General features: G+C 47.9%; 1 protein-coding gene and 1 long non-coding RNA gene across 6 annotated transcripts in view; both read left to right on the top strand.

Moving 5' to 3' along the window:
* Positions 1–24,436, top strand: part of LOC139048163 (mitochondrial-processing peptidase subunit alpha) — a 364,881-nt gene that overhangs the window by 252,165 nt on the left and 88,280 nt on the right. Inside the window, exons 13-15 of one of the 5 annotated variants that reach the window (XM_070522716.1) lie at positions 14,227–14,339; positions 14,430–14,587; positions 16,565–16,595. In XM_070522716.1, the coding sequence (XP_070378817.1) occupies positions 14,227–14,339; positions 14,430–14,587; positions 16,565–16,580 (287 nt within the window). In that variant the 3' untranslated portion in view covers positions 16,581–16,595. Of the gene's footprint in view, positions 1–14,226; positions 14,340–14,429; positions 14,593–15,083; positions 15,178–16,564; positions 16,596–24,436 lie in introns of those variants that run through there. The other 4 variants (XM_070522715.1, XM_070522713.1, XM_070522714.1 and 1 more) reach the window with 4 other exon arrangements.
* LOC139047615 (uncharacterized) lies at positions 22,046–23,512 on the top strand. The gene is made up of 2 exons (XR_011507262.1): positions 22,046–22,141; positions 22,206–23,512. It is a non-coding gene; the product is annotated as an uncharacterized lncRNA (long non-coding RNA).

Genomic DNA, 24,436 nt, shown 5'->3' with positions numbered 1-24,436 from the left:
CCAGCTTACCTCCTCCGCCCCGCCCCTCGCACGCTCTTGATCGCATTATCCTGAACTGTCTCCTCCCCCTCTTTCCCTTTGTTCTTGCGGGGAGGCAGCACTCGTGCGTGAGGCCACCATGTTTCTTCCTCACCCTCGCACCTAAAGCACAAAGTGCGCAGAGCGCGATAGGATCTTATCGCACTTGGATTTTATACGGAACATGATGTGGTCTTGCTTCGATGGTCGCTCTTGTTGCGCCGTGCATTATTTGAGAGGTGCATATGAAAGCAGCCGCTTGTAATTCAACAATTTGACCATCTGTGTCTGTGGAAGTTTCCATTTATTGTCTTGGCATTCCTTTGCTGCAGAAGCGAAATTTCATTATATTGAAATTGCATGCAAACACACTTCGTTACATTGAGGTTCTAATTACATGGTGTTGTATGGACAAGATGTTACGAAAAGTTAAAAACTTTGTTATATAGAAAATTTTCTTATACTAAAGTTTGTTATATCAAGGTTTAACTGTATTAGTATATAGCATCTGGATTAATAAGAGGCTAGATTACATAATTAATAGCTTGCATTTGGGGAGGAAACTACTTGCATTAGTATATAGATTGTAGGAAATGATATACTAGCACGACGGGTGGTATTAGCATAATGTGTGTGCTGACTACAACAGGGAGTTGCAATTGTGTTTTCTTTACATTTTCTGAGGCCTCGTTATAAACGTAGCATTTCATTCCGAGGAACATTGTAACGCAACATAAATGGAGCAGATTTGCTCTTTGCAAAGGCATAAGCAGGGTGTCTACCAACCGGGAAAACTGGGAATTCCCAGGGATTTTGAATAGTCTGGAAATACTCAGGGAATCTGTGCTTCTATCAGGGAAGATTAGCTGTAATTTTATTGAAAGGGAATGAAAGTCGCGGTAATGCTGGCTCGCGTTACAGAGAGGGATCGTAACGAATCGTCATTTGACGCCGTGTCGTCCGAGGAGTTGCCAGTGTACAGTCATCGGCCGACTTTCCGGACGCCCGATAATTCAGACGGCTTCGCGGCACCATAGCGGCATCACCATGCACGTACCTCATAGAGTCAGTGTATAAGAACATCTGAAATTTCGGACGCAAGAGCCCTTCGCCGTCCGATTTTCCACACTTTTTGCCGTGACGGCAGGTCCGAAACGGCATTAATCAAGGCCTAGCTGCTTCAACGTTTGTTCTTGCCGTTCGGCGCTGTGTTTTTCATTGAAAGAATTCGCCGCTGTCAGCAATGGCACCGGTTCCGCCTTTGTGGTCCTCGCGATTGGCTTCGAACCTCGGAAAGCATGGCGCGTTTCATAATGCCGGGTGCCGAAAGTAAGCTTCGCCTCAATGCAGTAATGTTATGCGGCGAAGCATACGCGTGGAAAGGGGCAATTGTCACGGGACACAGTATGTATTCCTTAATTATACACGGAAGAATTATACATCTCTAGAAAAACTGGCCACCCTGTATACGCAATGCCTCATGACCTCGAGCGTACCGGAATCTTGGAAGAACGCTAACATAATCCTAATCCATAAGAAAGGGGACGCCAAAGACTTGAAGAATTATAGACCGGTCAGCTTACTGTCCATTGCCTACAAACTATTTACTAAGGTAATTGCAAATAGAATCAGGAACACCTTAGACTTCTGTCAAGCAAAGGACCAGGCAGGATTCCGTAAAGGCTACTCAACAATAGACCATATTCACACTATCAATCAGGTGATAAAGAAATGTGCGGAATGTAACCAACCCTATATATAGCTTTCATTGATTACGAGAAAGCGTTTGATTCAGGGAGGATACTGCATTGGAGGCATTACGGAATCAGGGTGTAGACGAACCGTATGTAAAAATACTGAAAGATATCTTAGCGGCTCCACAGCCACCGTAGTCCTCCATAAAGAAAGCAACGAAATCCCAATAATGGAAGGCGTCAGGCAGGGAAATGCGATCTGAGACCCACAGCGTGTTTAAAGGAGGTATTCAGAGACCTGGATTGGGAAGAATTGGGGATAAGAGTTAATGAAGAATACCTTAGTAACTTGATTCGCTGATGATATTGCCTTGCTTAGTAACTCAGGGGACCAACTGCAATGCAAGCTCACTGACCTGGAGAGGCAAAGCAGAAGAGTGGGTCTAAAAATTAATCTGCAGAAAACTAAAGTATCTTTAAAGTAATGTTTAACAGTCTCGGAAGAGAACAGCAATTTACAATAGGTAGCGAGGCACTGGAAGGGGTAAGGGAATACATCTACATAGGGCAAGTAGTGACCGCGGATCCGGATCATGAGACGGAAATAATCAGAAGAATAAGGATGGGCTGGAGTGCATTTGACAGGCATTCTCAGATCATGAGCAGCAGGATGCCATTATCCCTTGTGTGGTTCTCCTCCGTGCTCTTGGGACAAAGGAACGACAACACAGTAGTGCAAACAATCACAAGGGCATTTATTGCACCTTTCATAGATCAATGCCTGCTAGCCGAGTTGCTATCCACAAAACATGCCGGTGGGCGCGCGACAAATCTAGAAGTCCGACTCACCACGACCGGATAACGAGCGAATATGTTCGCCCCATGCTGGATCCCAACGCCTCGTCGTTCGCGCGTACGGTCACGCGAACGGTGGTGCGTTCCAAGGCGGCCACGCGAGGCGGTCTCGCAGAAGCATGGGTCGGCGCGCGCGCGGGACGTCCACGCTGTTCGCCGATCCGCCGGGAAAGAGCCAGCGCCTTCTCTCTCGGCGCCCTGTCGGCGACGTTAGCAGCGCAACACTCGCGCCCTCTCTCGCACTGCGCCTCAACCACTCCGACCGCCGCGGGCGCCAGGCCACGCCGCGAAGCCGGATTACAGGAGACGCGCCATGCGGGAAAAACATATTAGGGGACGCGCGAGAGTCGCTCATCCCCACACCCTCAAGAGAAAAGTGTATAATAGCTGTGTCTTACCAGTACTCACGTACGGACGTTTTCGTGGCCCCAAGGCAGTCAGAAAAATTCGTCAGTTGACTGTGCAACTGACGGAGAGCATGCTTCAAATGGTCCGTTGGGCGAACGCGCAGTGGAAGGAAGATAGGAACAGAAACAACCTACACATTGAGCAATGAACGGAAAAGGAAACCTGCCGCCGCTTCTTTCAAGGAGCTTGAGCTCAAAAAAAACAAAGTGTTGGCTGATGCCCAGATGCAGCTGTCCCTTATCCAAACCAAAATAAGCTCTTTAAAGCAGTGAAATGCAACACTGCGGTGTTGTGTGAGGCTGAGAATATGTCAGGACAGTTGAAGTTGACACACCAGTTGTTGAAAATCTCACTTGTGACAAAGTTTGGGCCTCATACCAATGAGCTTGTTATCAATTGATAAAAATAGCTGATATTCGAAAACATTTGTTTCTATATGCATCTCCTCTTTATTCATACTTGAGAATGTTCGACTTGATTTGCAATAAGTTTTACCGTTTTTTCAGATATTTTATTCGCTGCGCATGTTACTTACCCCTCCCTTGTGCTTTCTTTTTGAATAAAATAAATGATGCTCCTTACTATTCAAACTGGATTAAGCCCTTCTTTTGCATTGGGCAACATGGTGTCAGCCGATCTTGGCATAAAACAAAGTTCTGTCACTCAGAAAATTTTGCAAAGGCACTCAGGGAAAATCTGGAAAACTCAGGGAAATTGTAAATGTCAATTTGGTAGACAACCTGCATAAGATACTTCCTAGCACATTGCACCGAACAAGGGAAATCCTCACAAATACTGTAGCCAGTTCCTCTCAACTTGGGGCCGTATGACAGGGTCTGTTGTTTTAGTTTAAAAAACAGAAACCTTACAGTTGTAGGATGATTGTGGCTATTGGTACAGAGGCAGAGGCAATGTGCTCGTTCAGTGTCTCTTGTTTCTAAGGCTATGTTGCCGTGAACCTGAAGCGCATTGCGACAGCAATTATCAATGGTGTCTGGTGCTCTGTGTGCCTAGAAAGTGACTGTGCACTCTCAGAGGTCTGTGTGAGCTCCATACTCTTGCAGAAAGTTTATACCTGAGAGCAGTTGCAGAGTGCTGGGCAGTTGGCTGGAAACGTAGACCCACAGGTTTGTTCTCTTGCCGTGTACGTGCCCAGCTGTGTTTCGATATGCCCGCCAGCAGTACGAATTTGCGTTCCAGCGCGATAACTTCTCTAAAATCTGTCGCTGGCTTTCTGCCGCAGGATTTATTAGTCAACACCCGTTTCCAATAAGGCACTAACGTCAAGCACAGCGGGTATATTGTAACGTAGGTTGGAGACGGAGTGTTACAAAAGAGATGTTTCTCTTTAATGGCGGGCCAGAAGAAGAGCGTGCAGCTTACGCACTTCATCGTCTTTCATGGAGCCGACCTTTGCGCATGCCGTTCTGCGGTGCAGGAGCCCCACATCGTTGTGTCAATTGCCCCCATGCGAAAAGTGACCGTCTCGGTTGCGTCACAAAGTTCTTTCAGCGGCAAAGAAGTAGAGCTCCTCAGGTGCATCTCGGCGTTCACGTAAGCGCATAGTATGGTTTCATGCGCACTACATGAACAACTTCAGCACGAGGACGACAGAGCGAACCGGGGTGAGAACTGCAGGGGACGACTTCGTAGGTCACGTCACTGAGGCGGCTCACAACCTTGTAGGGACCAAAATACCAGCGGATCAACTTTTCCGAGAGTCTACGGCGACAGGCAGGCGTCCAGACCCACACGCAGGCGCCGGTATTGTAATGGACGTCACATCGACCCTGGTTGTATTGAAGGGTGTCTGCATGCTGTTGGCTCCGGATACGATGCCGAGCAAGCTGGCGTGCCTCTTCAGCTCTTTGTACAAACTCTTCCGCATGTTTGCTGATGCTGATCGGGCTATTATCAGCCAGCGGTAGCATGGCGTCAAGTGTCGACGTGACGTGGCGCCCGTATATAAGTTCGAACGGCATAAACTGTGTAGTCTCCTGTACAGAAGTGTTATACGCAAAAGTCACATAGGGTAAAATTTCGTCCCACGTCTTGTGCTTTACGTCGACATACATGGAGAGCATATCAGCGAGCGTTCTGTTCAGACGTTCAGTTAATCCATTGGTTTGAGGGTGATACGCAGTGCTCTTGCGGTGAGAGCAATGCGTCAGCTGGAGAACATCCTGCATAAGTTCCGCTGTAAATGCTGTACCACGGTCGGTGATGAGAACAGACGATGCAGCGTGTCGTAGGACGATGTGGCGTACAAAGGACTTGGCCACTCCATACGAGTTTGCTTGAGGGATAGCTTCGGTTTCGGCGTACCGGGTTAAGTAGTCAGTAGCGACGACTATCTATCTGTTGCGTGAAGAGGTCAGTGGGAATGGCCCAAGTAAATCCATTCCTATTTGTTGGAACGGTGCTTGAGGAGGGTCTACAGGATGGAGGAAGCTGGCCGGTTTGACTGGTGGTTTCTTGTGGCGCTGACAATCGCGGCAGGTCTTCACGTACCATTGTACAGAAGAATAAAGCCGGGGCCAGTAATACTTCTGTCGTATCCTTGCTAATATCTTAGCGAATCCCAGGTGTCCCGCGCATGGCTCATCATGGCACGCTTGCAAAATATCTTGGCGCAGCGCCGACGGCACGACAAGGAGGTGGTACGTATTGGGACCATTTCCGCAGTTTTTCTTGTAAATGACGTTACTGTGCAAGTAGTATGATGATAAGCCACACACGAGCGAGCGGGGTAAAACACCTTCAACTCCTTCAAAGTGCTCGATCAGCGGCAGCAGCTCAGGGTCAGCACGCTGGTGCTCAGCCATTTTTATGGCGTCGATAACGCCGAGAAATGGCAAGTCATGGTCAGGGTCCGATGACGTCGTAGGGAGTGTTACGCGTGACAAACAATCAGCGTCACTGTGCTTCTTTCCAGATCGGTAGACAACTGTAATGTCGTTCTCTTGTAGGCGCAGGCTCCCGACGTGCTAGTCTGCCTGAAGGATCCTTGAGGTTGGCAAGCCAGCACAGCGCGTGGTGGTCACTGACTGCCTTAAAGGGTCTACTGTACAAGTAGGGTCGGAATTTACTAATGGCCCACACAACCGCTAAGCATTCTTTTTCAGTGGTTGAGTAGTTTTTCTCAGCCTTAGTGAGACTGCGGCTTACATAAGCAATGGTGCATTCCGCACCAGCTTGCCACTGCACAAGAACTGCGCCGAGACCCCCATTGCTGGCGACAGTATGAATTTTAGTGTCAGCGTTTCGTCGAAATGAGCAAGTATTGGGGCCTCGTGCACACGCTTGCGCAATTCATTGAACGACTGCTGCTGCTCATCCGCCCAAGTGAAAGGCACATCGTCGCGTGTGAGCCGTGTCAAAGGTTCAGCAATTCTCGAGAATACCTCGACGAAGCGCCTATAATATTGTTACGTAGGATGACCGTAGGCTACGTAGGCTCCAATTCCGTGACCGCTGGCATCAGTACGGACTTCGGTAGGCGCAGAAGGATCGAAATGGGCCAGAACGGGAGGCGTTGTGAGAATGTCGATTAGATGAGAGAATGCAGAGGCCTCGTTATCGCCCCACTGGAAAGGAGAGTCTTTTTTCAAAAGGTCGGTTAGTGGTCGCGCTATGGCGGCGAAATTCCTCACGAAACGGCGGAAGTACCAACAAAGGCCGATGAAGCTGCGCACATCCTTGACACACGTCGGAACAGGGAAGTGCGTAACAGCATGGATCTTGCCTGGGTCCGGTTGCACTCCGTTCGCGTCAACGAGATGTCCAAGGACGGTAATCTGGAGACGGCCGAATTGGCACTTCGATGCGTTGAGTTGCAGACCGGCTCGCCGAAAAACGTCCAGGACTGCTGAGAGGCGCTCGAGGTGCGTAGCGAACGTTGGGGAGAATACGATAACGTCGTCCAAGTAGCACAAGCACGTGGACCATTTGAAACCGTGAAGAAGGGAGTCCATCATGCGTTCAAAAGTGGCAGGAGCATTACACAGGCCGAACGGCATCACCTTGAATTGATAAAGACCGTCGGGTGTCACAAAGGCAGTCTTCTCGCGGTCGAGATCGTCCACGGCAATCTGCCAATAGCCGGAGCGAAAGTCAATAGAGGAGAAATAGCGAGCACCGTAGAGGCAGTCAAGGGCGTCATCAATCCGAGGTAGGGGGTACACGTCCTTTTTGGTAACCCTGTTAAGGTGCCGATAATCCACGCAAAAGCGCCATGAGCCATCCTTCTTTTTTACCAGCACAACCGGTGATGCCCAAGGACTACATGACGGTTCAATAATGTTCTTGGCAAGCATTTTGCGAACTTCTGCGTGAATAACTTGACGCTCAGCTGGTGGCACCCGATACGGGCGGCGATGAATAGGAGGGGCATCGCCGGTATTAATGCGATGTTTGACAGCTGTAGTTTGGGCCAAAGGACGATCGTTAAAGTCAAAAATATCGTGGTAGGAAAACAGAACGCGGTAGAGTTCACGAGCGTGCTCGGAGGGCAAGTCGGGCGCAATCATTTTCTGTAAGTCAGCGATGGAACAATTTGTCGACTGCGATGGTAGAGAAGTATCGGATGAAGTGTCGTCTACTGCAATCGATGCTACTGAGTGATCCTCGAACGAACAAAGCTGGGCCAAAGACATCCCACGTGGCAGCACTTGTGTCGTCAAGCCAAAGTTGACCACTGGCAGGCAGACGCAATTCGCCGTAATAGATAAAACTGTATGGGGTACTGTGATCCCGTGTGTAAGGAGGACATCTTGCATAGGAGCCGCGATGTAGTGACCATCGGGGACTGGTGGGGATGACACTAGGTCAACGTAGGTCAGTGACGAAGGTGGCAAGCGAACGAAGTCGGCGGAACTGAGGCGACTGGGGTGTGGTTCAGTAGGATCTAGAACAGGCAGGTCAAGGCGGAGAGTACTGGCGGAACAATCGATGAGAGCAGAATGTGCGGAGAGGAAGTCTAAGCCGAGGATGATGTCGTGGGGACAGTGGGCGATGACTGTGAATAGCACGATTGTTGAGCGATCGGCGAAGGAGACGCGGGCGGTACACATACCAATTACGGGGGCTGTTCCGCCATCGGCGACACGGACAACAGGCGTCGTGGCGGGCGTGATAATTTTCTTGAGCCGGTTACGAAGGTCAGCGCTCATTACGGACAAATGCGCCCCAGTGTCTATGAGAGCAGACACGGAAACACCATGGACGTGCAGGTCAAGAAGGTTCAGATGAGTGGGCAAAGTCAGTAGAGGATTTGGCGGCGTAGGGAGCAATGCAGCGTCGCCTCGAGGCGCTGCGTCGTCTAGTTTTCCGGCTGGGAGCGGCGCCCGAAGGGAGTCGGCGAATAGGAGCGACGGGGCTGGGGAGAGCGAGATTGTCGTCGTTGGGGCGAAGGCGAACGAGAATAGGGGCGGTTCGTTGCAGGAGAATCAGTGGCGGCATTATCGGAGCGTGCGGCATAGGGACGAGAAGGGCCACCTGAGGGGTGAGAGTAGGCAGTATAAGTAGACCGGATCGGGGAACTCCAGCGACTACGACAGTGCCGAGAAATGTGCCCGATTCGATGGCAGTGGAAACAAATAGGCTTGTCGTCAGCAGTGCGCCACTCAGATGGGTTGCGGAAACGTGGTGGGTAAGAAGATGCGGGACGGGGCGAAATCGAAGAAGCCGGGCGGGTATCAGGGCGATGGGCCGGGCGGGTATCAGGGCGATGGGACGAGCAGATGGTGTGAAGACCCATGTTTTCAAACTCCTGGCGGACAACTGCCTGGATCAGTGAGACCGTGACTGCAGATGTGTTGGTGGGACTGGAGTCGAAGGCAGCCGGATAGGCGGCCTCGATCTCACGCCGGACGATCCTGGTAACATCGGCAGTGTTGTTGGGACGAGGAGCGTCGGCACAGGAAGATGTCGCTGGGGTGTTGGGCAGACGGGCAAACTGCTGGTCAATACGTCGGCTTTTGGCGAGTTCCAGGCGGCGGCTCTCTTTTATAACAGCATCCACCGTGGCTACGTTGTTGCAAACGAGCAAGTTGAAGGCGTCATCGGCAATGCCTTTGAGGATGTGGGAAACCTTGTCTGACTCAGTCATGTGGGTGTCAACTTTGCGGCACAGAGCCAAGACGTCCTGAATGTACGTGACATAGGGCTCTGTTGACGTCTGCACACGGCCGGAAAGCGCCTTCTGCGCGGCAAGTTTTTGACCGTAGGGGTTGCCGAACAAGTCTCGAAGCTGTGTCTTAAGTGAATCCCAACTGGTGAGCTCATCTTCGTGCGTGCGATACCAAACTCGAGGTGTGCCACCGAGGTAAAAGACTACGTTGGCGAGCATAATAGTAGGGTCCCACCGGTTATTGCGGCTGACGTGTCCATAGAGGCTGATCCAGCCATCGACGTCTTCCCCATCGTGGCCCGAGAATACGCCAGGATCACGGGTAGCGGGGAGAGTGATGTAGGTCGTCGAAGGGGCAGCAGGTGTCGGAGCCGGCGGAGTCGGGTTGTCGTCGCCGGGAGCCATGAAGGAAGGCTCGACGTACCGTCCACTGCGAAGCTCCGTGACGAGGTACAGGGAACGTCCACCTCCACCAGATATGTTACGTAGGATGACGCAGGCGAAAAGCTATGTACAAATATATTTACAAGGAAAATACGCTGCGCTAGGCTAAGAGGCAACAGCCCGCGCTAGCATCTAATCGTCGTCGTCGTCTTCACACTGCTGGCCTTTCGTGATCGCACATATTGTGCCGTAGCAATATGCACACAAACCAAGGAAGCATTGGACAGCCTTCTTGTCTGTGGGTGGTGAAAACTCGGCTACGGCGGCTAACTTGTCGGGGTCTGTTCAGACGCCTTCAGGACCATCGACATGGCCATGAAATTTGAGCCCTTAGAACCCGAAGTAGCATTTTTCAGGCTTGATGGTAAGGCCGGCAGTATGGATCGCAGCGATGACACTCTCAAGTCATGCGAGATGTTCGTCAAACATGCTCGAGAACAGGACGGCGTCGTCCAAGTATACGAGGCAGGTTTGCCATTTGAGTTCAGCAAGCACGGTATCTATCATCCGCTGAAAGGTGGCAGGTGCAGAACAGAGACCGAAGGGGAGAACTTTGAACTCATAGAGCCCATCAGGTGTCGCAAACGCTCTTTTTTCACGATCCTGTTCATCAACTTCGATTTGCCAATACCCTGATTTAAGATCCAACGATGAAAAAAGCTTGGCATGTTGTAGACAATCCAGTGCATCGTCGATGCGTGGCAATGGATAAACATCTCGCTTGGTGACACGGTTCAACTTTCTGTAATCTACACAGAAGCGTAGTGTGTTGTCTTTCTTTCTGACTAACACTACAGAAGAGGCCCACGGGCTGGTGGACGGCTGGATCACGTCGTCTTGGAGCATCTTTCACCTGATGCTTGATCGCTTCGCTTTCCACTGGAGACACTCTGTAGGAATGATGACAGACAAGACATGCGGACTCGTCCGTAGTGATGTGGTGCTTTGTGATAGACGTGCACCGCACTTTGGATGACGTTGAAAAACAGTCCTCAAATTCATTCACGAGACTCAGTAGACGATCTTTCTAGTGGTCTGGCAGAGCGGCATTAACGTGAATCCATTCTTTTAGGCTGGGTAACCCAGTATGCTGACACGATGCGGTTTCAAATGTAGCAATGTCAGTTACATCAGTTGATTTCGCGAAGGAATGCGATTGTCGTTCCTCGTGGTACATGCCGATATTCGTTGCTAAAGTTCGTTAGCAAAACGACTGAACGTTTGTTTTGCACCTGAAGAAGCCCCCTGGCTATACAAATGTGGCGCTCAAGAAGCAGGGGCATGTTCGCCTCAGCAATTCCTTTGGCGTCGTCCTCCATGTCGCATCGGAGAAAGGTAAGCACACTGCTCTTGGGTGGCAATGTGACGTGATTGTCAGCTATGCGAAGCGCGGCGTCATGGTCATTGTCATTACTGTTCGCTATGGCTTGCGTAGTAGCGAAGCTGACTCTAGACTCTTGCAAGTCGATGATGGCACCGTTCGCCTGAAGGAAATCCATGCCGAGTATAAGGTCCTTTGAACATTCAGGAAGAGTGATGAAGTCGCCGATGTACGTGAAGCCCCGAATGTTGACTCGCACCGTGCACCGGCCCATTGGAGTTATGAGATGCCCTCCTGTGGTACGAATCTCAGTTCCAGTCCATTGCGTGGAAACTTTATTTAGTATACGCACGAGATTCTGACTCATAACAGACGTGTCCGCACCCGTGTAGATTAATGCCGTGACTTCGTGGTCATCTATGGTAACTGGTACGTCACAGGATACTGACACGGAATTACACTGCTTTCTCTGTGTCTCAATTACATCATATGGCGGTCGTTGTAGTGGAGGATCTTCAGTGTTCGCAACGTCACCCACCTCACCTCCGCAGGTCACTGGACTCAGTTTTCCTGGGAGGCTGAGCTGGGTGAGTGACGCCTCGTTGCTCTCGACGTGAAGAGGGGGCTGGAAGACCTGTTTCGGACAGGTGACGGTGACCGGGGTTCACGGAATCGTGGGGCAAACGAGGTCCTGGCGTCCTCGAGGTATGCTTCAATCTCCAGGGGGCGTTCACCATTGCGCGGGCATGGCGCATTCAGTGAAAATCCACGGAGCCCAGCTCGGCGGTAAGGACACACCCTGTAGAGGTGATCGGCTTCACCGCAATGAGAACACAAGGGCCTCCAGTCTGCGGTGCGCCATACGTTGCTCTTGCGGGGTGGTCGTGTTTCGGCAATGAATGGCGTGCGGCGGGGCCTGAAGTCGCCAGTTATTTGTTCAACGGCACGCACACCATGATAGTCCAGGACGTCGCGTGCATCGTGAAACGTCGGAGACAACGAACTTCGCACAGCTTCCGCATACAACATACGAGGCTCTGGCTGCCGTACCTCGTACTGTGGTTTCTCACTGCACTCCGGGATTTGTACTGCCTGTCTGATTTCTTCCTGGACGACCTCAGCCAGAGCGAGTCACTGTACCGATGCTGGAGCCACCTGAAGCCTTTGGAGCTCTTCTCGAACAACAAGCCTAATGAGCTCCCGCAAGGCGTCGGTATTGTCCAAGGGCATAGCGAGAAGGTCACGCGATAGGGTCGACACGTCGCGGTTGTATTGCCGTGTTCGCTGCTGCAGTGCCTTTTCCATAGATATGGCTTCTGCAAGAAACTCTGCAACGGTCTTTGGTGAATTGCGTATTAGGCCACCAAATAACTCTTGCTTGACACCGCGCATCAAGTTCCTGAGCTTCCTTTCTTCCAGCATGGAGGGATCCGCGCATCGGAAAAGTCGGCACATATCTTCAACAAACATTGCGACGCTTTCGTTCGGCCGCTGTACTCTCGACTGAATTGCAGATTCAGCTCGCTCCTTGTGATCGAGGCTGGCGTATGTGCCGATTAGCTGCCGTCGGAATTTGTCCCATGTCGATAGGGCCGCCTCACGGTTCTCGAACTATATCCGCGCATAGTCCTCGAGGGCAAAGTAGGCGTTGCGTAGCTTGTGCTCTGGAGTCCAGCCGTTGTATTCTGCGACATGCTCAAAGTGATCGAGCCAGTCCTCTACATCTTCGAAGGTGTCCCCATGGAAAGACGTGGGGATTTGCAGCTGGTTGAGGAAGAGCTCGGTCGGCGCGGTCGAAGAAGATGATGGAACCGACGTACTCATCTTTCTGAGTTGGTTGGGTAGCGGCTCGTGTTCAGGTGGCAGTCCTTGAAGCCGACGGCTTGTCCGTACGTGCACAGGAGTCAGCTCGACCGGACATCGTACTGGGCTTGTAGACATTGTTCGATCTGGGAGTGGTAGCATGTACGCAGCACCTCCACCAGAAAAATGTAATGTAGGTTGGAGGCAGAATGTTACAAAAGCGACATTTCTCTTTAATGGCAGGTCAGAAGAAGAGCGTGCAGCTTACTCACTTCGTCATTCATGGCGCCGACCTTCGCACGCGCCGTTCTGCGGTGCGGGAGCCCCACATCTTTGTGTCAATATCTAATGAGAGCCTATCACCGTGTTCAGCTGCGGTCCTTGTTGAATCTTGTTGATGGGAGATCTTGGGAAGGCTGTATTAGAGAACGGTAAAAAAGCAGTAAACATTTTAACACGAAGTGCATGCCTTGCTCTTTCTTTTTCACATTATAACCATGCCCACATCTGACTAGAACAACTCACCAGAGCCGTAAGAATCTTATTAAAGCTTCGTATGCAGTATCCTTTCTATTGACACCAAATACCAAGATTGCTGTCCCATGCAAAATGCAACACCTGGCATAACTAAGGGCTAAGGTAACGTTACGTAATGCATGAAGCCTCATACAAAATTTTGTATGCTGAATTCATGGATATTCTTATTGTGCAAAATTTGTGGACAGACACAGTGCTAGACATGCAAGCAGCAGATCCCTTCAATGCTACATAGCTTGTGATATCCAAGCCACAAATTTTCACAATTCTTGCTGTATCGGAAAAACAAAAATGCAGTTTAGGTGTGACAGCAAAAAGCAGCTGAAACATCCTTCAGGGAGTACGGTCAGAGTACCCAATACCCAGAGTATGTACAGAGCGGCAGCGAAGCCAGCAGAAGCAATGTCACTTGCGAGAGGGCGCCACTCGGACTTTTCACTGCTTTAGAGCGCTGTCTAATATAACAATTTTGTCCACTTCAGCTGTCTGTTAGGTAGAGTTTAAGTAATTGTGAGATAGTTTTTATTGCAGAGCTACCAAGTTGTAAATTTGATAACTTTCTTTTGTTAATCTAGCAACTTTCAATTTTTCTAAAGATGCGATGGCCTGCAGTCACTAGGTTATAGCTCTTTCTTTTAAATGCAACAGGCCATCAAAATCAGTGCAGTGGTTGCCGAGAAGAACGATTTCTTCATTCCCATGTGCTTAGATATGAGCTCCAGAGCTAAAGCTTCCTCTTAAGTCAAGTCTTGCGCCTTTTTTGCCATATTATCACTGAGTGGTCGGCCTCCCGCGCAGGGCCTCGAAAAAGTGTCGGCTCCAGTTTGAATCTATTCTTAGCCACCTATCGCATGTGATATGCAATGTCCAAGAGCATCAGGAGCAGGTGGTTTTGGTTTACTAAGATGCATTACAGGTCGGACTGTCTCGCCGAAACGAGACAGTGCAGTGCGTATGCAGCAGTTGATAATTGTCTCCCAGAAGAATCAACGCATATCCATCCATCCCCGTTGCAGGCAAGATCAAGGCGGACGACATTGAGCGCGTGGTGCAGCGGATGCTTCGAGCACGGGCATCAGTGGCTGCCTTAGGCAACCTGCGGGGCCTGCCAGCACTGGAGGACATCGAGGTGGGCCTGCTGAGTAAGGATGGTGCACTGCCTCCGCGCCGGTTCTCGCTGTTCGGACGCTGACTGTGCATTGTTTACTATGCATCCAAGCTGGCTGGTGACACCTTACCAGGGCGGGCCTACCAGTGTGCGCCGGAACCAGACATCACCATCGCACGAGGCTCAATAAATGTTTCCCACTACACGGTGGCCTGGCTTATTGCTCACCTTCTGCCACAGACTGCAAAGCACAGTGTGCTCAAATCTTGGTACAGTGAGTAACTGTTTGTTCAAGCTCTTGAACCACAGAAAGTGGTAGTTGCCCTCCAGTGTGCCATAGATCAATTCTTTTTGCAAGAAGGAGGAGCAGCACAGCTAAGGAAGAAACAGATAGCAGAATATCTTACAAGTGAGGTGGTGGTGATGCCGTTATTCCTGAAGAGCCAGGTTAGAGCATCGTGATGCCAGACCATAGCCTCCTTATACTGTGTGATGTGTGCAAGCTAGAAGGTGATGCATCTTCACTTCTGCAAGAGCTTGTCGCTGCTCTGTTTGCGCTGTATTTGGTTCAGTGAGTTGAACAGTAAACATGACACATGGTGCGAAAGAGGAGCATTTCATTGAGCTCCAGATGAGTCACACTAGGTAAAAGAGAAGCTCCAGTCTCCATGCGGAGGTGTACCTGAAATAGCGGCAGCTCGTTGCATCAGGTATTAAAAGCTGTCACACAGAGCTCATCCAGTTTTCACTTGTTAACTGTTCCAGTTGGACATTGACACCGCAAAGTCCTTCAATGTCTCTGGACTTTGAAGCCGCCCGACTGGAGTGGGAAGAAATAGCTTAAAAGCCTGAAGGTGCGTCTTGTGCCAGGTGATAATTTTGGTGATAAACGGTCAACGAAGACATGTGTGTCATGCCTCTTTCAGCATCACCCCAATACTGAAATTGGAACATGACAGCAAAAAATATACACGCAATAAAGGAAACTAACAAAGCAAGTAAGAAATAAATGCTTCAGAGATCATTAGCACACATTAGCACGCGATGTATCTCAATCAATGAATCAATCAATCAATCTTTATTTTCATTCTGTCAATGATACAGAAAGAAGGACTGTGACAAAAAGCTGTTTTTCAGAACAGCTTGACTAGGCCACAGCCCCATGGAAAAATTTCGGAGCAGTAACAGCACTACCGTAAAATAAATAAAAAATAGAAACTTAACAGACAGCATAGTACTATAGGGCACACACTAAGTAAAGGAAATGCTAAGGTAATACAGAAGGCAGTTTTTACAGTTGTCAGAAAATAAATACAAAACAGTTTCTTAGAAAAATGAATATCTGAAATGCTATCAAATTACAAATGTCTAGAATAAATACACTGAATGTACAGGAAAAAACAATATAGAAATAAATTTGTTACAAATAGTTACATAGAGCCAAATGAAACAATTCGATACGGTTGTGGATTTGATAAATGAGACAAAGTTTGTGGTATAACCAGTGTTAAGTAGTAGAAATATCAGAGCTATACATCACTGTGTATGACTTTCGGATATCCTGATGTGAACAATCAAATAAGTCAAAATTGTTAAGGTCATAGTGATTGAGGAGGGACAGAAGAGTGTAAGACAAGCGCTCTTTTCCGGAGTTTAATCGTACTGTGTCTACTTCCCAATTTTCTCCGTGACACGTGGGATAATTTAAAATGCCTAATTCTTAAATTGGCCAGAACACGCAAATTTGTTATGTTCTTACAAGTTTCTAATTCGAATTTTCTGCTTAGTGTATAATTGTATATCTGGTGTATTTTAACTATTCCTAAAGTGCAAAATAAAACATTAGTAGATGCGGCAAAAGGTGCATTGAAAATATGCCTAATACATTTTTTCTGAACCAAGTGTATTTGATTAAGATTTGTGACCGTCGTTGTACCCCATACTAGTTGGCAATAATTTAAACGAGAGCTTAAGAGCAAATGATAGAGTAGAAGCTTGATTCCAGTAGAAGCTTCCATGACTATTGTTCACATACTAGTGTCACAGCGCTAAAATATAATGCGAATCTAGAAACGAGACGTCAAAGTCCAGGGTCATTCTATATCACAAGTTTTATTTTGCTCCAATTGGCAACAGCGTCATATTGCATGCTCACCACCATTCATCCCGGACAAATCATTCAAAGTCATTATACCCCTCGCATGCGCGCACATCATCCCATTTGCATTCGTTTTTCCTGCGTACAGTGAGAGACTGAAATGATCTGCCTGAAGAAGCGGCGGACTACTCCAGTGCGACTGAGTTCAAGACTGCCATCGAACATTCTTCTTCGAAGCTGCCCACCCCTAATGTAAAACCCCTCTCCAAGGACATTTGAGGAATCAATAAATAAATAAATAAATAAATAAAAAGGCGCTACATGGATGACCAGGTTGTGCATGGTGCCGCTGGGATTGCACAACACCATCTGGCATCGCCTCGTAGTCCAGTGTGCCAATACATCAGAGTATCTTGTATGAGCCGAAATAATGCCGCAGTAGCTTTTCAGAGTCCATGTTGGCGGCATCCCTATCATCATCATCAGCCTATTTTTATGTTTCATCATCATCATCAGCCTGGTTACGCCCACTGCAGGGCAAAGGCCTCTCCAATGCTTCTCCAACTACCCCGGTTATGTACTAATTGTGGCTATGTTGTCCCTGCAAACTTCTTAATCTCATCCGCCCACCTAACTTTCTGCCACCCCCTGCTACGCTTCCCTTCCCTTGGAATCCAGTCCATAACCCTTAATGACCATCGGTTATCTTCCCTCCTCAGTACATATCCTGCCCATGCCCATTTCTTTTTCTTGATTTCAACTAAGATTTCATTAACTCGCGTTTGTTCTCTCACCCAGTCTGCTCTTTTCTTATCCCTTTTAAAGTTACACCCATCATTCTTCTTTCCGTAACTCGTTGCGTCGTCCTCAATTTAAGCAGAACCCTTTTCGTAAGCCTCCAGGTTTGTGCCCCATACGTGAGTACTGGTAAGACATAGCTGTTATACACTTTTCTCTTGAGGGATAATGGCAACCTGCTGTTCATGATCTGAGAATGCCTGCCAAATGCACCCCAGCCCATTCTTATTCTTCTGATTATTTCAGCCTCATGATCCGGATCCGTGGTCACTACATGCCCTAAGTAGATGTATTCCCTTACCACTTCCAGTGCCTCGCTACCTATCGTAAACTGCTGTTCTCTTCCAAGACAGTTAAACATTACTTTAGTTTTCTGCACATAAATTTTTAGACCTACCCTTCTGCTTTGCCTCTCCAGGTGCATTGCAATTTGTCCCCTGAGTTACTAAGCAAGGCAATATCATCAGCAAATCACAAGTTACTAAGGTATTCTCCATTAATTCTTATCCCCAATTCTTCCCAATCCAGGTCTCTGAATACCTCCTGTAAACACGCTGTGAATTGCATTGGAGAGATCCTATCTCCCTGCCTGTCCCCTTTCTTTATTGGGATTTTGTTGCTTGCTTTAGGTAGGACTATGGTGGCTGTGGAGCAGCTATAGATATCTTTCTGTATTTTTACATACAGCTCGTCTACACCCTGATTCCGTAATGCCTCCGTGACTGCTGAGGTTTTGACTGAATGAAACGCTTTCTCGTAATCAATGAAAGCTATATATAAGGGTTGGTTATATTCCGCACATTTCTCTATCACCTTATTGAGCTTTTTATGTCTACTGCAGGACAAAGGCCTCTCCCAGCAATCTCCAATTACCCCTGTCTTATACTAGCTGATTCCTAGCACATGTCTCAATTTCATTGTCCAACCTAATCTCCTGCCATCCTCGATTATGTTTCCCTTCCCTTGGCACCCATCCGGTAACTTATGGTCCACTGGTTATCTGCCTTACACATTACATGGCCTGCCCAACTCCATTGCTTTTTAATGTGAACTAGAATATTGGACATCCCTGTTTGCTCTCTCTCATTCACACCTCTCTTCCTGTCCCTTAATGTTGGCATGTAGGGGTCCAAATCCAAACATGGCTGCTGGGCTGGCATTCCATGTAGCGTTGTCAAAGATTCTTCGGCATGCTGGAGGTGGGCGGTGATGTCGAGGGTTTCTTCGTCGCTTACGTTTGGTAGCATGGCGTCAAGCACCGTTGCCAGGCTTCTTTGAACGGTGTCATCTGCATTGTTTTTTGCACTGCCGTTTTGTAAGCGAACATTACGTATGAAAGGATGGCGACCAACATCTTGTGTTCGACATCCACATACATTGACAGTTCGGCGAGGATTTTATTCAGAGACTCTGTAAGGCCATTCGTTGTCAGGTGTTAGGTGGTTGTCCTGTAGTGGCTAATCTGACTGTATTGTAGGATGGCCTAAGTAGGCTCCGCCGTAAAAGCCGTACCTCTCTCGGTGATCAGGACTTTTGATACACTATGCTGTAGGAGGATATTTTCTAAGAATTGCGTGACATCGGCCACACTACCACTACCTTCGGGCAGGGCTATCGTTTTGGTTTAGCGGCTAAGGTAACAGTAACCATGAACATCCATTTATTCCCGTATGTCATCGGTGATGGTCAGTGGTCTGTATATTGTATCTTACCTATTCATCACATTTAAAGAATAATAAACTGAAAGTGCCCCAATAAATCCATCCTGATCCGCTGAAACAGTTAACAAGGACGCTGGATTGGCTGTAGCCATCCTGCTGGCCTTGTCAGTCGTGTATTGCATCCCTGGCAGTCTCAGCACATCGTGATGTAATGGGCCACATCAGCGTTCAGGCGGGGCCAATAATACTTCTCCACGATCGTTGCCAGCGTACAGGAGACCCTGAGGTGCCCTGCCCTTGAGTCATCATGAAGGGCACGTGCCACAGTGCTGAAGGCACAATCAGAAGGTAGTTAGGGTTGACTCGCAACAAGTTTTTCTTTTTGAGGATGTCATTTTGCAATGAAAAAGAAGACAAGTTGCACTTAAATACATACCCTATGGACAAACTCAGTCTTCCTTTCCAAGAACTTGGCTAGGCTTCTTAGCTCTGGGTCAGCTCACTGCTACTTGGCGAAGTTGTCGGCACTTGTTGTCCCTAGAAAAGAGTAGTTATCCTACTTGTCTTGTGGCAGTGGGTCAATGGGTGCACAGGAGAGGCAGCCGGCATCAGAGTGTTTCTGTCCAAACTTATAGATCACTGTAGTGTGAACTCTTGCAGTCTGAGGAGGCTCCACTGTGTGAGACTGTGTGAAGGGCCCTTTTACGTTTGCCATCCAGCACAATGTGTGGTGGTTGTTAACGACTTTGAAGTACCTGCCATGTAGGTAAAGACGAAATTTTGCCATAGCCCACAGAATGGCAAGAGACTTTTTTTCCATTGTAGATTAATTGGCTTCCACCTTCGATAACAACCTGCTACGTAAACAATGACCCTTTGTAGTCCATATTTTTTCTGAACAAGCACGGCACCGAGCCTTATGCTACTTGTGTTGGTGTGAATTTCGGTATTACTATCTTTGTCCAAGTGTCAGAGTACCTGTGGCGACAGTAGGCGTCACGTAGGCTCTTGAAATGACTTGACCTGCAGCGTTTCCCACTTCTACATGGCCTCTGTTTTTGTTAAATGGGTCGGTGTCTCGGCAATGCATGAAAAGTTCTTGACAAAACGCTGTAATAGGCGTACAGACCAACAAATCTGCATGCTGCCTCTGTGTCTGCAGGCTGCAAAGAGTTAGCGATGGCAGCTGTCTTCTGCAGATCAGGACGGACTCCAGTACTTAAATTATATTGCGCGACAAAAAAAAAAACGACACGAACGTGAGAAAAGACGACACACCAAGCGCAAACTTTCAACTAAGTTTATTGTGCCACTGCATCGATTTTATACATGGGGGGCAGTGTAGACCGCACATGTGCTTACAAGAAAATGAAGTGCGAATTCGTGTAACATAGTTACGAGTCATGAGATGCTGCCTCCAAGAAACTTCATTCTTTTTCTGTGAGAGCCAGAGACAGGAAGCTAACACACTTATCGCCCAATTTCGCGATCATCTGCGCTTCAGATATATCACGGATGAGCTGCGTGCTACCACGGGAAACAATCATGCATTGATCCTCAAGAGGTTTGCGTCCATGATCGCAACAGTGGATCGACAAGAAACCACCAGAGCCGTTTTTTACATTGTTGCTGTGTTCGTGGAGCCGATCATTGAGGCAACGCCCAGTTTGTCTGATATATATTTCTTCCCACATGAAAGCGGGAAGTTGTACACCACCCGGTGGACACACTCGACAAACTTTTTGCGGTGATGCTTTCTGCACTCATCGGAAGCGGCGGCATTTCGATCCGTCAGCCTGCAAAGCCTGCCGAGCCTGTTGGGAGCAGAAAAACAACTCTTACATTTACCCTTTGGGCCATCTTTTTCAAGTTATGGAATATCCCATGCATGTAAGGTATGACACTTACTTTAGGGCGTATGCCGGGAGGGGCAATGGCAACTGACATCTGCGTGCTGGATCGCGCTTGTTTGTTGGCTTCTTATGATATTGCTATTTGCAAGTTGCGGTAACCCATGAACATGCCAAGCAACCCAAGTAACCACGGATATCCGTGGGACGTCCACCATAAGTCCCAACGTCCATCCATCCGGATATCCAACACGGACGTCCGTGGGAAGTACAGGAAAAGTCCATATCCTATTTGGATGTCCGAAGGACATCCCACCGGGATGTCCATGGGACATCCCATTTTGAACGTCCGCTGGCTGTCCATAAATAGGCATGCCCAGGATATACACTAGTGAGTTATATATAAACTAGCATAAATATATTGCCGGAAATTTTAGTTTGTTCATATTATATTTGTTTATTTTTGTTCTCTATCGTACACAGTTCATTCTTTTTTCAAAGCAAAATAAATATATTTCCAACTTGATATAAATTTTGCCCACTTTAACATCGCAGTATTGAAATACGATTTTTTTTCTATCGGTGGGTCATACAAACAATTTGTAGTTTGCTTTAAAAAATGCTTGTGGATGACTAGCAGAATATATAAGCGCCCATTTGAAGCCACTTATTCGACCTAGAGCCAAGCACTCAAGTTACCCCTCATTATGAAAAGTTCCTGATCATAGAGTTTTGGTCCTGACCTCCGAACATGTAGGTTCAGGTTTATCATTGAAACAGGAAGTAAAACACGTTGTTGGGCTAGTTGGTGCATTGTATTAAGAAAAAACCAGGAAAAAAAAAAGAAGCCGGACACAGGAAACATACACAAGACAGGCCTCTTCCAGCCTCTTTCCTGTCTTCTCGTATGTTTCCTGTGTGCGCCTGTTTTTGGCTGGTTTCTTAAAACAGGAAGTTGTCTGCAGTGTTCAATTGTGCATACAATAATATCATTACAGGTAACAAAAACAAATCTCAAAGGCTACGCTTTTGGTGGCTGCATGCGTTGAAAGCGATTACGAAAGCTATAATGCGTCAGAGCCGCCATGAATTGACAGTAATCTCAAAGGCTATGTTTTTCTGGCGCCGACAGCTTTAGCAGAAACTAAAAACTCGAAAATCAGATACCAAATATTCCCAGAATAAGTAAATATTTCACTGTGTAATAATAGAATATTTTAAAAACCTATTTATGTTTGCGTAGATGCACGTGGAAGTGTTAGAACCTTGGCAAAGCAGAACGCTGCAGTCATCCAATCCAATCCAAGCTCTAGCCATCGTCGCCACGCCATTTTTCATTCTGCGATCGTTTTAAGGGCAGCGGAGCAGCGTTTGTCACCTTCCGTGCCTGCCGAAGTCTCCTACTCAGCTACGAAGGTATGACAGCTACATCGATTTCTTTTTTAATTCGTTTGGGTATTGAAATGTGTTTTCTTCACAGGTGCCAGGATGCCTAGACTGCGGGAGAAGCCGCACGCGCGAAAAAGAGCGTCGCTGGAAACAAAGACGATATTCGAGGACTTCGGATCTCGCACCGGCAGCCAGCAGTCAACAGCTCGAGAATTCGCAAGTCTAGAACTGTGCAGTGGCGCGTATACCCCGCACGCATGCATTAACATGTGCGGTCGGGCTGTCCCTGCAAACATTTGTGCGCCTTGTGATGCTGGTCGCTGCACCGAGGCGACATCGGAAGTTCAGGACGGTGGTTGTGACACTACGCGCACTACGGACAATGTGCCTTGCTTCCCTGATGGATATACTCTACGTGACGCTTCGGATGGTTCACTTCGCTGTGAGAACGGAACAGGATCCCTTAGGAGAGGTGTACGCACAAGTCAATGCGGGTTTTCTGGTAAGCAGGACCCCGGAGTCTACATTTGCTTTAGCTACCGCGGACTCTTCATCGGCGCCCTTTGATTCTCCTGGCAAAGAGCTTCTCCTGGCTAATGCGCTCATGATCAGAGCTGTAGCCGTCAGTAGCGGCAAGATCGCCTGCTGATCTCTACGAAAATAAAAAGCTCCTTTTAAAAAAGTGAAGAATATATTAGTTGTTTTTATCTACAAGTTTGTTTAATATCGTGAGAATATGGTCACTACGGCCACGGCGGGGACATTGTAAACGAGAGTACGCATTCGATGGCCAAGTGAGTTTTAATAATTGTAAGAACGCACTACGCCACGAGAAAGCTATTGTTTAAAGAAAGTGAAGAATATATTGATTGTTCTTCACTAATAGTTCGTTTAGCTACGTCAGAATGTGGAGACATTGGGAACGAGAGTACGCATTTGACGGCAAGTTGACTTACGAGAACGCACTACGTCGCGAATAACATTTAAGCTGCAATACCATTAAGCATGTCCGTGTGGCACCCCGCGAATGACATTAAAGTTTAAGGCATTAGCCAGTTAATGTCATTTTTATTGCCCGTGTCGCAGAGTGCTAGTGAAGTGATGTAGTCAAGATTAATTCCTTCATGTCATTTCTGTTGCTTTCGCTGCTTAATAATGCTAATTGATGTATTTTTGCTCTTTCTTTTTATTCCATGCTGCAAACTCAAATGTCAAAGCAGGGTGGGCAATAAGTATTTTTGTTCTGCTGTTCTCTACCTTGTGTTGTGCTATTGAAATTGCAAGTTTTCTTCTTTATCCGTGTATTTATTTGTTCTTTGAACAGTACGCATATATCTGCTTATTGGTCTTTTTATGTATATGTATAAGGTGACAATAAACGTTTAATTGTATTTGGAAGTTGGTGTAAGTTCATTTCTCGTTTATTTAAAACAAGAATGCATTCAAGCATTAGACCAATGTAATATATATAATGGTCCGGTGCTTGAATGTGTCCCGGCCACTATTGTCGCTTCAAGGCATGTGTATATCTGGAATATCCCCGGGAAGACACACACACACACACACACACACACACACACACACACATATATATATATATATATATATATATATATATATATATATATGTCCTGAACGTCCCCTGAATGTCCATGCTGGATGTCCGCGTCGGACGTACTACGGATGCCAAAGCGATTACCTTTGGATTTCCCAGGGACGTCCCTCGGACGTACGTCGGACATTCATGGATATCCCACGGACATCCCGAATATCCAGAAAGGACGTCCGTCGGACGTCGCCCGGATATCCGTGGTTACTTGGGAAGCTATTTCCTTCAGTGCGTATGTGCGCACTCTTTCTGTCACACCTTCCCTCTCCCCTTATCTTTTCTTTATATTTCCGAGCGTGAATAAACCCGGCGTTCTTCGGCTGGAACGACTGTCTCGTTCACTACGGGAGGGGCGTTGCCTCCACCCGTCAACCATCGCAACAGTGGCGACGAGAACCCCCACGGATACGCAACAGCGACCGGGCACCAGCCATGACACGAAGACGCCCATCAGCCCAGCCGCGACCATGGATCTCAAGCTTCCGGATTTTATAGAGGACACAGAAAAGTGGAACGCGTATCTCGTAAAAGTCGACGCTTACTTTGAAGCAAACGAAGTTACAGACAACGCCAAGAAGAGAGCCTTGTTGGTTGAGGCGTTAGGAACTCGGACCGTGGAGATTCTTTGCGGTAGAGTAGCACCCAGAAAACCGAGCTCGCTAAGCTATGAAGAAGTCGTTTCAATCTTGAATGAGCACTATGATCCATGTCCT

Source organism: Dermacentor albipictus, chromosome 7 (genome assembly GCF_038994185.2).
Source record: "Dermacentor albipictus isolate Rhodes 1998 colony chromosome 7, USDA_Dalb.pri_finalv2, whole genome shotgun sequence".
Taxonomy (NCBI): domain Eukaryota; kingdom Metazoa; phylum Arthropoda; class Arachnida; order Ixodida; family Ixodidae; genus Dermacentor; species Dermacentor albipictus.
This window is presented reverse-complemented; position numbering and strand designations above follow the sequence as displayed.